At 60.0% G+C, this 14,248-nt stretch overlaps 6 protein-coding genes across 6 annotated transcripts; 4 read left to right on the forward strand and 2 right to left on the reverse strand.

The window, feature by feature from the left end:
* Positions 1-488: 488 nt before the first annotated feature.
* Positions 489-872, reverse strand: VTN00DRAFT_7967 (uncharacterized protein; the record flags this gene model as incomplete). Its single annotated transcript, XM_069434768.1, has 2 exons — positions 489-712; positions 839-872. The coding sequence occupies 2 exons, from the start codon at positions 870-872 to the stop codon at positions 489-491; spliced, it is 258 nt and encodes an 85-aa protein (XP_069286233.1).
* Positions 873-1,454: 582 nt separating this feature from the next.
* VTN00DRAFT_7968 (uncharacterized protein) lies at positions 1,455-3,183 on the forward strand (the record flags this gene model as incomplete). Its single annotated transcript, XM_069434769.1, has 2 exons — positions 1,455-1,732; positions 1,803-3,183. The coding sequence occupies 2 exons, from the start codon at positions 1,455-1,457 to the stop codon at positions 3,181-3,183; spliced, it is 1,659 nt and encodes a 552-aa protein (XP_069286234.1).
* Positions 3,184-4,382: 1,199 nt separating this feature from the next.
* On the forward strand, positions 4,383-5,174 carry VTN00DRAFT_7969 (uncharacterized protein; the record flags this gene model as incomplete). The annotated part of the gene is made up of 1 exon (XM_069434770.1): positions 4,383-5,174. One exon carries the CDS (start codon positions 4,383-4,385, stop codon positions 5,172-5,174), a length of 792 nt encoding a protein of 263 aa, XP_069286235.1.
* Positions 5,175-6,277: 1,103 nt separating this feature from the next.
* VTN00DRAFT_7970 (uncharacterized protein) lies at positions 6,278-8,349 on the forward strand (the record flags this gene model as incomplete). Its single annotated transcript, XM_069434772.1, has 2 exons — positions 6,278-6,869; positions 6,938-8,349. 2 exons carry the CDS (start codon positions 6,278-6,280, stop codon positions 8,347-8,349), a joined length of 2,004 nt encoding a protein of 667 aa, XP_069286236.1.
* Positions 8,350-9,482: 1,133 nt separating this feature from the next.
* On the reverse strand, positions 9,483-10,736 carry VTN00DRAFT_7971 (uncharacterized protein; the record flags this gene model as incomplete). Its single annotated transcript, XM_069434773.1, has 1 exon — positions 9,483-10,736. One exon carries the CDS (start codon positions 10,734-10,736, stop codon positions 9,483-9,485), a length of 1,254 nt encoding a protein of 417 aa, XP_069286237.1.
* Positions 10,737-11,375: 639 nt separating this feature from the next.
* VTN00DRAFT_7972 (uncharacterized protein) lies at positions 11,376-14,216 on the forward strand (the record flags this gene model as incomplete). Its single annotated transcript, XM_069434774.1, has 1 exon — positions 11,376-14,216. One exon carries the CDS (start codon positions 11,376-11,378, stop codon positions 14,214-14,216), a length of 2,841 nt encoding a protein of 946 aa, XP_069286238.1.
* Positions 14,217-14,248: the final 32 nt, after the last annotated feature.

A 14,248-nucleotide genomic window follows, 5' to 3' on the forward strand; every position in this document is an offset into this window, starting at 1 on the left:
TATTTTTCATTTATGGCGTTGGGGTTGGGATTATCCAGGTGTCTGTCATTGACTATGTATGAGTGTGTATTTTCAAGACCAAAAGTTCTGTACATATATCACGTAGGAGTGGAATCCATTCAATTGCGATAGGAGTATTGGCACGGCGTGCCGGGTAGTATACATGTACTGCACATTCGTTTCTTTTTCGACCACATCCACCCATATGAAGAGAATAGAGAGGACGGAAACTCCATACCCTCGACCATTACCAGTCAATCAATGGCCCTGTCTGCCCTGTCCTGTCCTGTATATACGGTGCTGTAGAAGCGCAGTGGAGACACCACCACAAGCAATCAGGGCGAACCATGAACATCTCTTCTCTTCCCTTCCTCATTCATCCATTCGTCCATTCATCCATATCATGACCCAACCAGACCAATCCTATTCAAACAAATCCAAGCAAAGCCCCCCCATCATCTATCCATCCACACAAACAAAGGGAAGGATTACTCCACCCTCCCCGCCTCCCTCTCCCTCTCCTCGGCCCAGATGCGCTCGATGCGCCGCCGGTTCTCGCGCGCCTTCTCACGGTTGCGCTTGGCGCGCTCGAACCGCTCCGCACCCAGGCACTTGTTCACGTCGCGCTTGATGTCGTTGCAGTTGCCCAGGGCCTTCCAGAGGAAGCCGCGCGCGTGGCATTCGTCGAGGGCGGTCATGATGGCTTCGCAGTCTATATTTCTCCCGAAGGGAGGGGAGGGGTTAGTTAGTTATGTCCTTGACGAGGTGGGCATGGTAGGTATGGTTGGGGAAGATGTGGAGGGTGGGTAGGTGGGTGGATGGGTATGGGAAGACGGACTGGCATTTTCGGGGGTGTGGAGGTGGGAGTGCATCTTGATCACTTGTTCTTCTCTTCTTGTCTCCTGTGTTCTTGCACTGCTGGAGGTTCTGGACTGAATAGGTTCGACGTGGATTGATCGACTGACCGAGAATTGCAAGTGACGTTTGTCTCCAGATCCCAGATTAAGAACGCTGACTAGACCGAGTCCGCAGAGTTCCAATCGCCGACCGATCGATCGGCACGGTGTTTGCTAAACCAGACCGAGTTAGCGCCATCAAGGAAAAACACGATTCTGCCGGGCGGAGAGAGCGCAGCACCACAGAAAAAATTATCGACGGTCGTCCGATCGCAGCAATCCCATTCGCGGTGCGCGGAGGTCAGTTGAACTCCAAGCCTTTTTTCTTTTTCTCTTTCGTTCATCTTGAAGCACGGGTGCTTCTTTTCCAATATAAAAGTCTCATCCGGGCAGCGGTTCCATTGCGCCCGATATTTCATTTTTTTTTGGTCCAGGCCGCATATTTAAATCTCCGGACCCCGCCGTTATCAAGATTCCTCGAGGGCACGGCTAGCTAAAATCCATACAGCCTTTTTTTTCTTCCATAAGACCAACAACACAAACCACAACAGCTGCAAAATGTCGTCCATGATCACAGCCACCACGTGGGTGCGGCGCGGCGTCGCCGCGCAGTTCCCCACCAAATATGAGATCGACGAGGAGGAGATCAATCGGATATCGAAGCTCGCGCGGATGCAACTCGAGGAGGCGCAGGGGGACCTGAAGGATGCGAGGGAAAAGGAAGGAGGGAAGGATGAGATGGATGAGGATAAGGATAATAATAAGGATAAGGATGCGATGGATGAGGATGATAAGGAAAAGGAAAAGGATAAAAAGGATAACAAGGAGAGTAATGAGTGAGTTGCATACTAGTCAAGGTCTTTGCTCCTGTTGGAAGGTTACTGACGGGGGTTTGAATTTCTACAGCGACGATGACGACCTGAAAGAGTACGATCTTGACCACTACGACAGCGACGAGGTCGACGAGGACGGCGAGCAGATCACCATGTTCGGCAACGTCAAGTCGCTGGCCTACCACAAGCCCGGCGAGGAGGACCCATACCTGGTCCTTCCCGAGGGCGAGGACGATGACGAGGAGCGCGAGGAGCTGCAGATCCTGCCGACGGACAACCTCCTCCTGGCCGGGAAGGTCGAGGACGAGGTCGCGCACCTCGAGGTCTACGTCTACGAGGACGAGGCGGACAACCTCTACGTGCACCACGACATCATGCTGCCCGCCATCCCCCTGTGCGTCGAGTGGCTGGATCTCCCCGTCGGGAAGGACGTCGGGGAGCGGACAACGGGCAACTTCGTCGCCATCGGCACGATGGACCCGGACATCGAGATCTGGGACCTGGACGTCGTCGACAGCATGTACCCCAACGCCATCCTGGGCCAGGGCGGAGCGGAGAACGACGCGCCCAGCGCCAAGAAGAAGAAGAAGAACAACAACAAGAAGCCCAAGGCCAACGACGAGTACCACGTCGACTCCGTGCTGGCGCTGGCGGCCAACCGGCAGCACCGCAACCTGCTGGCGTCCGCCTCGGCGGACAGGACGGTGAAGCTGTGGGATCTGCACACGAGCAAGTGCGCCAAGTCGTACGCCAACCACAACGACAAGATCTGCGCGCTGGACTGGCACCCGAAGGAGTCGACCGTCCTGCTGAGCGGTAGCTACGACCGGACCGTCGTGGCAGCGGACATGCGGGCGCCTGAAGCGCAGGCGGCGCGCTGGGGGGTCCAGACGGACGTGGAGAACGTGCGATGGGACGTCCACGACCCCAACTACTTCTACGTGACGACCGACGGCGGCATGGTCTACCGGTACGACGTGCGCAACGCGCCCGCGTCGCCCGCGGAGTCCAAGCCGGTGTGGACGCTGCAGGCGCACGACTCGTCGGTGTCGTCGTTCGATATCAACCCGACCATCCCCGGGTTCATCGTGACGGGGTCGACGGACAAGCAGGTGAAGCTGTGGAACATCCAGGACGACAAGCCCAGCATGGTGGTGTCGCGCAAGCTGGAGGTGGGTAAGGTGTTCTCGACGACGTTTGCGCCGGACCCGGAGGTGAGCTTCCGTCTGGCGGTGGCCGGCAGCAAAGGCGTCGTCCAGATCTGGGACACGTCCACCAACGCCGCGGTGCGGAGGGCGTTTGCCAGCCGGCTGCCGGCGCTGGAGGGCGAGGTGCCGGAGCGGATCACGGGGGTGGAGCAGGACAGCGGGGAGTCGTCGGACGAGGGCGAGGAGCCGGACGCGGGAGAGCAGGGCCACGAGCGGGATGGATGGGAGTCGATGGACGAGGACTGAGCTGTCTCTTCTCTAAAAATGCATCTTGAGATACCCGTTTACAAAAGTACCTAGTAGAGTGTGATAGTTATGTTAGAAAGCAATGAGAGTCTACTTAGTCAGCAGGGATAAGGACTCCGCTCGAGACACGGGCCGCAGGGAGACCCTGCCTGGCATGAGCGCAGGGACCTGTCAGAGTCAGAGTCAGCTGCTTCTGTTTCCGACACTCGAAACAGGCGGCGCGGTCACGGCATGAAACGGTGGCCTTTCGAGAACGCGCACATGGCCATTTCAGAGGCCGCCGCGTGCCCCTGGCAGGTGTCCCTGGCGCCATCGCACGCCATCGGGGCAACGCGAGACCGCCATTGGTCCAGACGGAAAACAGACGGCCTGCCGTTGCGTTCAAGAGAAACAAAAACACCTGTTGCTTTCACCAGACGGAGCATATCGGGCTTCGATCCAGGGTTCGAGATGAGCACATTGCGCCGGAAAAAGAAAGCCGTCGTGCTGCCAGGGACGAGGGACCAGTCATTCGCGCAGCACGGCGCAGGTACTGAGCGAGAGACTCGGTAAGTTTGTGCTCAAAGTTTTTACGCTCTCTCCACCTGCCCTACGCCCCTCAACTCTAACCCACCTGACGAACGGTCCCACCGGCTTGACCCCGGCCAGAGAGTCACCTCCAGTTGCTACCTGACCATCCTCTTCTTCCCTTCCCTTCCCTTCCCCTCCCTTCGTGCTGCTCCCTGCGCCCTTCCTCTTCATCCCTCCTTCGCGGCCTGATCTTATATCTTCCTTTGTCTGGTACATTCATTCTCTCCCGGCGTGTCCTGGTTGTCCGCTCCTTTTTTTTACGCTTGACCGCTCCCTCGCCCGTTTCGGACGAAGGCTGGCTCTCCACCATTGCTGGGCAACTTGGTTCTATCGACGTTCTTTCGCCCTGGTCGACGCTCGCGCAGAGCGCTGGACTTGATTTTTGTTTTTTTTTTTTTTCTTCGGATAAAAAATAAAGAAAATAAAAAATTATTAAGGAGGAATAAGAGGGATACCACAACGACTGTCAGGGACATCTCCGATCCGTCGACCTTCTTTTCGAGATCCGCGATCTTCGTTTATCGGCACGCGACTGGTTCCGCCGGAGATCGGGAAAAGGAGCAGCAGGAGGAAGGAAGTGTCAACAAAAAAAAGAGAAGAGAGTCCAGAGGATCGGAAGTGCAGACAACATGTCCAACTCGTCGCTCACCCGCGCCTTCACCAAGCGCCACAAGCGCCCCGAGATCTCCGCCCCGATGCCCTACCGTGAGGGCCAGGTCAAGTTCTCCTCCGGCACCATCCGCCGCGGCAAGATCTCCGGGCCGATGGGCTTGATCTCGAGCACCAACATGCTGGCCTACGAGGCCCCCGACCTGCGCCCCAACCTCCGCTCCGTGTCGTCCTCGTCGTCCTCGTCGCTGCGGTCCGGCGACGACTCCGACGTCGCCTCCCCAAGCACGGTCGCCTCCTCCGTCACGTCGCCCGTCCTGACATCGCCCGTGACGCCTGCGGACGGTCCCGAACCGAACCACCTGTCGTCCTACTTCCCCAAGCGATCCGCCACCGTCACCAGCAACCCACGCTCCTCGACGTCCTCGGGGTCGGGCGCGGACGCCCCCATGGTCCCCAAGCGCGCGCTCTCTCACACCAAGAAGTCCCACCAGGAGCTGGCCCGGCAGCGCTCCCTCTCCCGCATGACCCCGCCGCCCACCTCGATCCGGTCCGTGCGGTCGAGCCAGGAGTTCTTCCAGCCGCTGGCAGATCCGTCGAGCCATCCGTTTGGCCGCGAGCTGGAGCAGGTGAACGAGGTGGCCGAGGACTTTGGCAGCGCGCACGTCGTGCTGGACGAGGAGGAGCAGATCCTGCTGAACAAGGGGCTGAAGAAGTTCACGGTGGACGACTACATCTCCGAGATCGAGGAGCTGTACGGCAGCATCTTCGACGGCCAGATGGGTCCGGTGGGCCAGGGCTCCTGGCTGTAGCTCCGCCGGAAGTCTGACTTGGGTCAAGTCCGACTTGGTTGACGGCGCCATGAACGCGAGGGAACTGGATCCTTCCCCGTTCGTGGCCTGGTGAACAGTCTCTTTGACTGCGGGATTTTTATTCATTTCTTTCAGCTTCTTTTTTATCTACATGCCTAGGAGGCATGTTTACAGAAAAAAAAAGAGAGAAAAAAGAAAAAAAAATAATATATATTATGTAAGTTCAGTGGTCAGTGCCAGGGATACGAGATATGAACATAGCCACGGCAGCGCTTGGAGAGTTTGGGATTGTTTCGAGTTTCTTGTTATTTGTGGACTTGATGTGCCATATTATTTCCAACATACCCCGTTTACAGCTCCGATCAGACCCGCTCGTTCTGTTTTTATTTCGTATGTCGTTCTTTCATACCCCTTGTTCTTCTGTTCGTATCACATGGCAAGCGTGCCGTGTGAGATGGTTTGGAGGTTTTCTCTTTTTTTTTTTTCTTTTTCCCCGGCGTAAGCAGCAGGAGGACAAAGTAGACTGGGCCTTAGGAATTGATCTACTTCGAATGTGAGGTATCTTTTCGACCAGTAGACATAGGTGATCCTGTCGTAACGCGGACGGATTCAGCCATATAACCCGAAGCGGTAAGGGGATGATAGGGTTGCCCCGTTCACGCGACGGCCCCACCCAGAAAAACTGCGATTTCACCGCCCCGTGCTTTTTTTTTTCCGCCTCTCGAGGATCTTCGACTTCATCCTGCCCGGCTGCTCGTCGTCTGCACGCGAACACTGGCCGAAACGCGCGACGATCTCGCCGGGCAGAAGACGAGGGACGTTCGCTGTCCCGGACGCAGCTTTCAGGCACGGCTCAGGCACTGCCCAGGCACTCTCTCACGGCGTACCGTGAGGGGCTCATGTCGTGTGCTCAACCCAGGAGCACGGTCCAGCTTTTGTCTCCAAGAGAATCCAATTTCTCCTGAATCAGATGGAATGCGATTCCAATCTCAACTGAGCCTGCACAACTGTCCTGCTGCCTGACGTATACCCGTATTGCTCTGATGGTCGCCCTGGTCCCCCCCTCGCGTAGCCCAGCTACGGCGACCTCAACCCCCTCCAGGATGCTCGGCTCCTCTCCCATGCCATCGTCCATCCTGAAGACCTCCAAACCCTTTCTCCCCTCCACCCCCGGGACGGTCGCGTCCAAACGCAAGATGATGGACATCGATATGTCATCGTCCCCTCCGTCGTCCGCGGCCTCCGACGCCAGCGGCGACGTCCCCAGCCCCAAGAAGCGGCCCCGCGTGCAGTTCTCCGAGCCCGACGTCGAGATGCGAGTCGACAGCGGAGAAAAGAGCGCCGCCGTCATCCGCGAGGAGGTGCGCCGTGCCATCCAGCGCCATCTCGCCGGCGCCGACAGCGAGGCCTACGACCGCGTCAAGGAGATCTTCTCAGCCGACCCGCGCAGGACCGACGACGACGGCGTGCCCTCCCATGCCACCCTGAAGCACCATCTGATGGGCCTGCTGGCCAACGTCGCCTCGCTCGACCGCAGCTGCTCCGGCCTCGTCCACGCCGTCCTGGGCAGCCAGTGGCTCGGACGCGATGAGCCGTACGTCAAGCTGTACATCCGCTTCCTGGGCAATCTGGCTGCCGCCCAGGGGAGCTATCTGGGGTCCGTGCTGAAGATGCTGGTGAACTATCTGGGCGCAGGTAAGGGAGACGTCTCCGTCGTCCATTCCGAGTGCATTGGTTGATGGTTTCTTTCTCTTTCCATGCAGTTCCCAAGGGCACCGGACGACTTCCCGGCTACGCGCCCGTCTCGAACTCGGAGATCTACGCCCGCACGCACATGGCGCTGCACTATGTCATGCAGCTGATCCCGGCCGGCAGCGGTGCGCTGTCGCCCATCCTGTCGATGCAGTTCCCGTTCGCAACGGACTCGGCCAAGGCGAACATTGCCTACACCAGAAACCTGATCAAGGTCATCGAATATGCTCCGGAATTGCAGGCGGACATCCTCGCGTTGATCACGGAGAAGCTGGTCAAGATCGACGTGCAGATCCAGGTTGACATGGAGGATTTCGAGGACGAGATCGGCGAGGACCTCGTCCAGGATGTGGAACTGGCGGAGGATGACAACTCGGACAACGAGTCGGTCATGAGTGGCGACTCGGTCGACGTCGAAGCGCAGCGCTTCAAGGCGGTCAAGGACAACATCCGCAAGCTCGACTTCATGATCGACACTCTGTTCGAGTACTATGCGCCGCCGTTCACGACGGGCACATTGGACGACAAGGAGAACGCCCTCGACCTCCTGCTGAGCCACTTCCAGAGCATCATCCTGCCGACCTACCGCTCGCGCCATTCGCAGTTCCTGCTCTTCCATTTCTCGCAGTCCTCGCCGATTCTCGTCGACCGCTTTGCGACCACGTGCATCCAGCTCATCTTCAACAAGCTGCAGCCCGGCATCACGCGCCAGTCCGCAGCGGCGTATCTGGCCAGCTTCGTGGCTCGCGGCGCGCACGTCTCGAGCGAGGTGGTCCGCGACGTCTTCGACCTGCTGGGCACGCACATGAACAACCTGCGCATGGAGTACGAGGGGACGTGCCGCGGTCCCGACCTCCGCCGGTACGCTCCATTCTACTCGACGGCGCAGGCTCTGCTATACATCTTCTGCTTCCGCTGGCGCGATCTGACGACGGCGGCACTGGAGAACGACGGCGTCGACGACGACCTCGACCTGGACGACGTCACCTTCCCGCCCGCGATCCGCGAGGTGCTGCACCAGGCCATCTACTCGAAGCTCAACCCGCTGAAGGTGTGCTCGCCGGCGATCGTATCGGAGTTTGCGCGGATCGCGCACCACCTGCGCTTGCTGTACGTGTTCCCGCTGCTGGAGACGAACAAGCGGCTGCGCGTGTCGTCGTTCCGCAGCATCTCGGCCATGGCGGACCCGCGGTTCAGCCAGATAGAGCGGGAGACGCGGGCGGGCGACGACGGGGGGTACCAGCTGGACGCGTACTTCCCGTTCGACCCGTACCACCTGCCGCGGAGTCGGCGGTGGTTGGAGGGCGACTATGTCGAGTGGCGGGGCATTCCTGGCGTGGATGACCAGGACGACTCGGACAGCGAGATGGAGGAGGATGAGGAGGAGATCTCAGATGACGAGACCGGTACGGAGAGCGACTAGCCGTCATTGTCGAATTTTTTTTTTTAAATCTGTCAGTTTTTCTCAGCTGTCTGCGATGTTATCTGTTCGATATTCCCTGTTACCGTTTGTCATGGATTCGGAAAAGCAGGAAGTCGTTTGATGTGTGCGATCTTAGCGCGGCGCCTGGTGTCATGTTACCATCACTGTTCTGACTTGGTTGTTTGTGATCTTGGTCATGTTGGTCAGCTTGTTTGTCTGTTGTGATGGCGTATCTGATTCATGATGAGAATGATGTAGATAGATAGGATTTAGGACAAAAAAATGTGAAAAGAGCCAGTTAGTTGAGTCGACTGCTGTATATCCGTGTAGTCTGGATCAACGTAGAAATATTAAAGACTGGTAGGTGGTTAGGACTCGGGATGAGTCTGTACAGTAGGCTGCCAAAACATTCGTTACCCGGGGTTCCCTGCCCAAGCCGGCCGCCTCGCTGTTTTAGGTTTGCTTCATTGACCGGGCAATTTGAACCAGGTGCCCTCCAATAGCTTCAAAATCGCACGGGTGTATAGAGAGAGAGGGAAAAAAAAACAGCCAGCAATCTGCTAAAGCTGCTAGGTAGAGAGGGAGAGATTGTTGAGCTAAAAAGGCAACGCTGCCGGTTTGTTCTTTCAGGGTTCCGACCCTATACTCCAACAGAGATCCTGGATATGTTAGGTTTTTGGAAACCTACCATGTATGTGTATATATATATATATCTATCTAGATGTATGGTGACATCGCTTTTTTGTTGTCCTTCAGACAGAATTGGATATCCACGGATTTGTCGGATATATATATATATATATATATACCTGATATGCTCTTCTGTCCCAACTCATACCTCTCTCTGATATGAAGATTCAGTTGGTATATATGATTGGAAGACAACACAGTATTTATAAGGTTACTGTACAGAGTAGAAATATTAAACAACATGCAGATACTCCATCGACGCCCATCTCAGGACCAGAACCGGAACCCTGTATCCCAAACACCAATCCAATCCAATCCAGTCCAGTCCAGTTATAATAAATACATAAGAAGCCAGGTACAGTACAATTCCGTTCCATCCATCTCATATAAACCCCATCCGGTCTTCATCCCATCGTAATGCCATCACTTTCCATCTCGTTCATTTATCCTCCGCATCCAAATCCCCCCAGATCCGGCCGATCCAGATCCTCCCCCTCCCCTTCCCCTTCCCCCTGACCAAGACCCCCTCCCGTCCCCTCCACCAACAACGCCCTCATCTCCGCACACGCATCCCGATACAACACATTCACCCTCCCCTGATCCCGGAACGGATTCGCGCTCTTATCCCACGCGTGCGGCACCTTCTCGATCATCATCGCCCGCACCCTCTTCCCGAGCCCGTCCAGCCGTCGGACGAAATGCTGTCCCTCCTTGAGGAGCATGTCCCATTCACAGGTATACAGGAAGACGTCGTTCGGGAGGCAGGTCCGGAGGAGATCGTCCGGCGCGAGGACCGGGGAGGCGTAGGGGGACGAGCGGTCCAGGGAGTCCGGGAGGTAGGAGTCGTCGAAGAGGGTGGTGAGGAAGGATGGGAGGGTTTTTTCGGGGAGGGGACTGGTTGCCCGCCGGTGGGAGCGGGGGAGGACGAAGTCGAGGATGGGGTACCAGGCGAAGATGGCGAGGATCCTGAGGGGGGGTTGGGAGGTGTGGAGGGGTTGCTGGGGGGGTTGGTCCAGCAGATACTGTGTCGACTCGGACCGACTGAGGTTGGGGTCTGGTCTGTCTTTGTCCCTATGATCTGTATCCGTGTCGAAGGAGGCATCGCTGTCGTGGTCGTGGTCGTGGTCGTGGTCGTGGTCCTTGTCGCCGTGCATACCGTGGACCCTCTCCCTCCAGCGCAACGGCACCGTCACCACCAGATTCCCACCCGCCGAGAACCCCGTCAGGACGACCTGCGATACGTCGAGAGCCAGCTCGTCCGCGTGCGCCGCGAGATATCTCAGCGCGTCGACCCCGTCGTCCACGGCCGCGGGGAACGGGTGTTCGGGCGCCAGCCGATAGTCGACACTGACGACGACGGCGCCGACCTCGTCCAGGACCATGCGGGCCCAGCGCGCGTCGTCGGTCGCGCGGCCGAGGGTGAATCCGCCGCCGTGGAAGTTGACGACGACGGGGTACTTGCGGGGGCGGTGCGAGGGGGAGGGGAGGAGGGCGCGGTTGGAGAAGTAGCCCGGGGGGCAGTAGAAGTGCAGCGTCACCAGAGAAGAGGAGGAGGCTTGGTGGTTGAGCACGGTGAAGGAGCGCGTAAAGGACGGCCGAGGCGGACGAGGCCAGGCGATGTCGTGGACGAACATGCCGATGCGCATCAGGAAGCGCCAGAAGATGGCCTGGAGGTAGAGCCACCAGCGGGGGGTCATCTTGGATATCGATGTATCTGTATAGATAGAGATGTAGACGTAGGGAACAGATCTTCGGTCTGGAAAAGACGTCACGGCATGGCGCAAGCTAAGAGACGACGTCCCTTGGCAGATCGCCCATGTCGTATCTGAAAGATCTTTATATACGAGTTTGTGCCTGAGGTGTCTGTTGATGTTCTGTTTTATCCTGTTTTTATACTGGCTATCCTGGCTTTCTCTGCTCGGCCTGTCTCGGCCTGCCGATCTTTATATATCATCATGCTTCTTTTCAGCCTTTATCTTCTTTTTTGCTGACGATCCGCCATGACATCATCGCGGGCGAACCGGACGCACGCGGGTTGTGAGAGCCTCAGCCTTTCTTTTATTTCTATTTTGTTATCTCTCTCTCTCTCTCTCTCTCTCTCTCTCTTCTGTCGGCCTGCCACCATCATCGCCCTTTTCTCTCCCCGACTCCGCTGTCGGGCCGCCCCTTCCGGGGATACCGGTGATGTCTGTCTCCCGTCTCCTGTGGATATCCGTGCTAATCCAGCAGACCAGACCCGTTGATATATCCCGACCACCCCCCTCCCCCCCCCTCCCCAACGCCCGTTTCCTCCTTTAAGATCAGCTAGATCAGCTAGATCAGCTAGATCTGCCATGATGTCGATCCGGCGCGCCCTCTCCAAGATGCGCCCCGGCAAGGGCGACGACGGCCCTCGCTCCGCCGCGTCCGTCTCGCCGCGCCGCAGCGTCCTGAGCTTCCTGCGCGACCGCGACTACATCTCGTCCAGCGACGACGTCTCCGACGACTCGACCACCACCGGCCCCGTCAGCCGCAACCAGCAGAAGCGTCTCGCCCGCCAGCAGCGGCGCCAGGCCAAGAGCCGTCTCAGCGAGGAGCGCCGCTCCGAGTCCGAGCAGCGGCGCCGCGAGAAGGAGGAGATGATCGCCCGCGACGAGACCCCTGAGACCCGCGCCCGCTACGGCGACCTCCCCCTGGTGCAGAGCAGGGAGCGTCCGCGCGAGCCCCGCGCCAGCTTCGACGAGCTGTCCCGCGACCGCGTGGGCGAGCGTCTGACCTTCACGGCCCGCCTGCACGTCGTCCGCCGCATGGGGCCGCGGCTCGTCTTCCTCGTCTTCCGCCAGCAGCTGGCCACCTGCCAGGGCGTGCTGCACGAGAAGCCCGGCGTCACCTCCGCCGCCATGGTCCAGTGGGCGGAGCGCCTGCGCACCGGCAGCATCGTGCGCGTGCGCGGCGTCGTCCAGGCCCCCGAGGTGCCCGTGCTGGGCTGCTCCGTGCACGACGTCGAGATCGCCGTGGACGAGCTGCACGTCGTCGTCCGCCGCGAGGAGTCCGTCCCCTTCAGCGTCTACGAGGCCGAGATCCGCACGGAGGAAGAGGACCGCGCCGAGGGCCGCCGCCGCTCCCACATCCCGGACCGCACCCGCCTGGCCAACCGCATCCTCGACCTCCGCACCGCCACCGCCCAGTCCATCTTCCGCCTGCAGGCCGCCGCCGGCGGGCTCTTCCGCTCCGCCCTCGACGCCCGCGGCTTCATCGAGATCCACACCCCGAAGCTCCAGGGCTCCGCCACCGAGTCCGGCGCCAGCGTCTTCCAGGTCAACTACTTCGGCCGCGCCGCCTTCCTGGCCCAGTCGCCGCAGCTGGCCAAGCAGATGGCCATCGCCGCCGACTTTGGCCGCGTCTACGAGGTCGGCGCCGTCTTCCGCGCCGAGAACTCCAACACCCACCGCCACCTGACCGAGTACACCGGCCTCGACCTGGAGATGTCCATCGAGGAGCACTACCACGAGATGCTCGAGACCGTCGACGCCGTGATCAAGGAGATCCTCCGCGGCCTGTACGAGCGCTTCCCCCGCGAGATCGCCGCCGTCAAGCACCAGTTCCCCTCGGAGGACGTCGTCTGGCTGGACAAGACCCCCGTCATCCACTTCCGCGACGGCATCCGCATGCTCAACGAGTCCGGCTGGCTGACCGAGGACGGCACGCCGCTGCCCGAGGACGAGGACCTGCACACGCGCGACGAGGTGCGCCTGGGCGAGCTGGTGCGCGAGAAGTACGGCACCGACTACTACATCCTCGACAAGTACCCGACCTCGGCGCGGCCCTTCTACACCATGCCCGACCCGGACGACCCGCGCTACTCCAACTCGTTCGACATGTTCATCCGCGGCCAGGAGATCGTCTCCGGCGGCCAGCGCATCCACGACGCCAGGATGCTCGAGGAGAACATGCGCCGCTTGGGCATCAACCCGGCCGACATGGAGGACTACCTGGAGGGGTTCCGCTGGGGCGCTCCGCCGCACGCCGGCGCGGGCATCGGTCTCGAGCGCATGCTGATGCTCGTCCTCAAGGTCGGCAACATCCGGCTCACCTCGCTCTTCCACCGCGATCCCAAGAGCCTGCCGCCGCGCCCGCCCGTCCGGCAGCTGCGGCACCCGGAGTCGTCGACCCTCGAGCCGCCGTGGAAGCAACGGCAGCCCCCGAAGGAGATCGCCGAGGACGACCGCGAGATGCAGCCGCTGGAGGACCTGATCGCCAACTACGGCGACGCGACCTCGACCTCCTGGGGCGACGAGCGCTACCGCGTCTGGCGCGACCGCTCGACCGGCGCCGCCGTCTCCTACGTGCCCTCGCACAGCTACGCCATCATCCCGGGCAACCCGCTCTGCGACCCCCGCCAGTACGGCCGCGTCATCCACTCCTTCCTCCTCTGGCTCCGCCGCGAGACGCGCCTCAAGCCCATCTGGATCCTCTGCAACCCCGAGGTCGAGAGCGTCCTGGGCGAGAAGCACGGCTGGCGCAGCCTGTCCTGCATCGCCGAGGAGCGCGTCGACCCGCAGCGCAGCAGCCAGGCGGCCTCCGAGGGCGAGGTCGCCCGCAAGATCCGCCACGCCGAGGGCGAAGGCGTCCGCATCGCGTCGGTGCCCCAGGGGGAGCAGGTCCCCGAGGACATGCGCGCCCACATCGACCGGCGCATCCAGGACTGGCTCGCGAACCGCAAGGGCACCCAGATCCACCTGTCGGACATCGACCCGTGGCGCGACCCGTCGCACCGGTGGTACTTCTACGCGCAGGACCGCAGGGGCACCGTCTGCGCCTTCGTCACGCTGGCCATGCTCGCCCCGGCCAGCGGCATGCAGATCAAATACAGCTTCGACTTCCCCGGCGCGCCGTCCGGTGCCATCGAGTATATCGTCACCCACGCCATCCAGACGGCGGCCAAGTCGGGCGTCAGGACCCTGACCTTCGGCGCGGGCGCGACGAGCCAGCTGACGCCGGGCCACCACATGCACGGCGCCAAGGTCAAGATGCTGCAGCACACGTACGAGGCCGTGGCGAAGCAGTTCCACCTCAGCCGGAAGAGCGAGTTCCGGCTGAAGCTGGGGGCGCATGAAGAACCGCTGTACATCGCGTATCCGCCGCACGGGCTGGGGTCGCGGGGCATCCGTGCGATCTTGCATTTTTTCGAGGATTAATCGGGGTCGATATACGTATAACCTATCTAAAA

The sequence above is a fragment of the Thermoascus crustaceus genome, assembly GCF_041956765.1.
Source record: "Thermoascus crustaceus strain CBS 181.67 unplaced genomic scaffold VTN00scaffold_5, whole genome shotgun sequence".
Classification (NCBI taxonomy): Eukaryota; Fungi; Ascomycota; class Eurotiomycetes; order Eurotiales; family Thermoascaceae; genus Thermoascus; species Thermoascus crustaceus.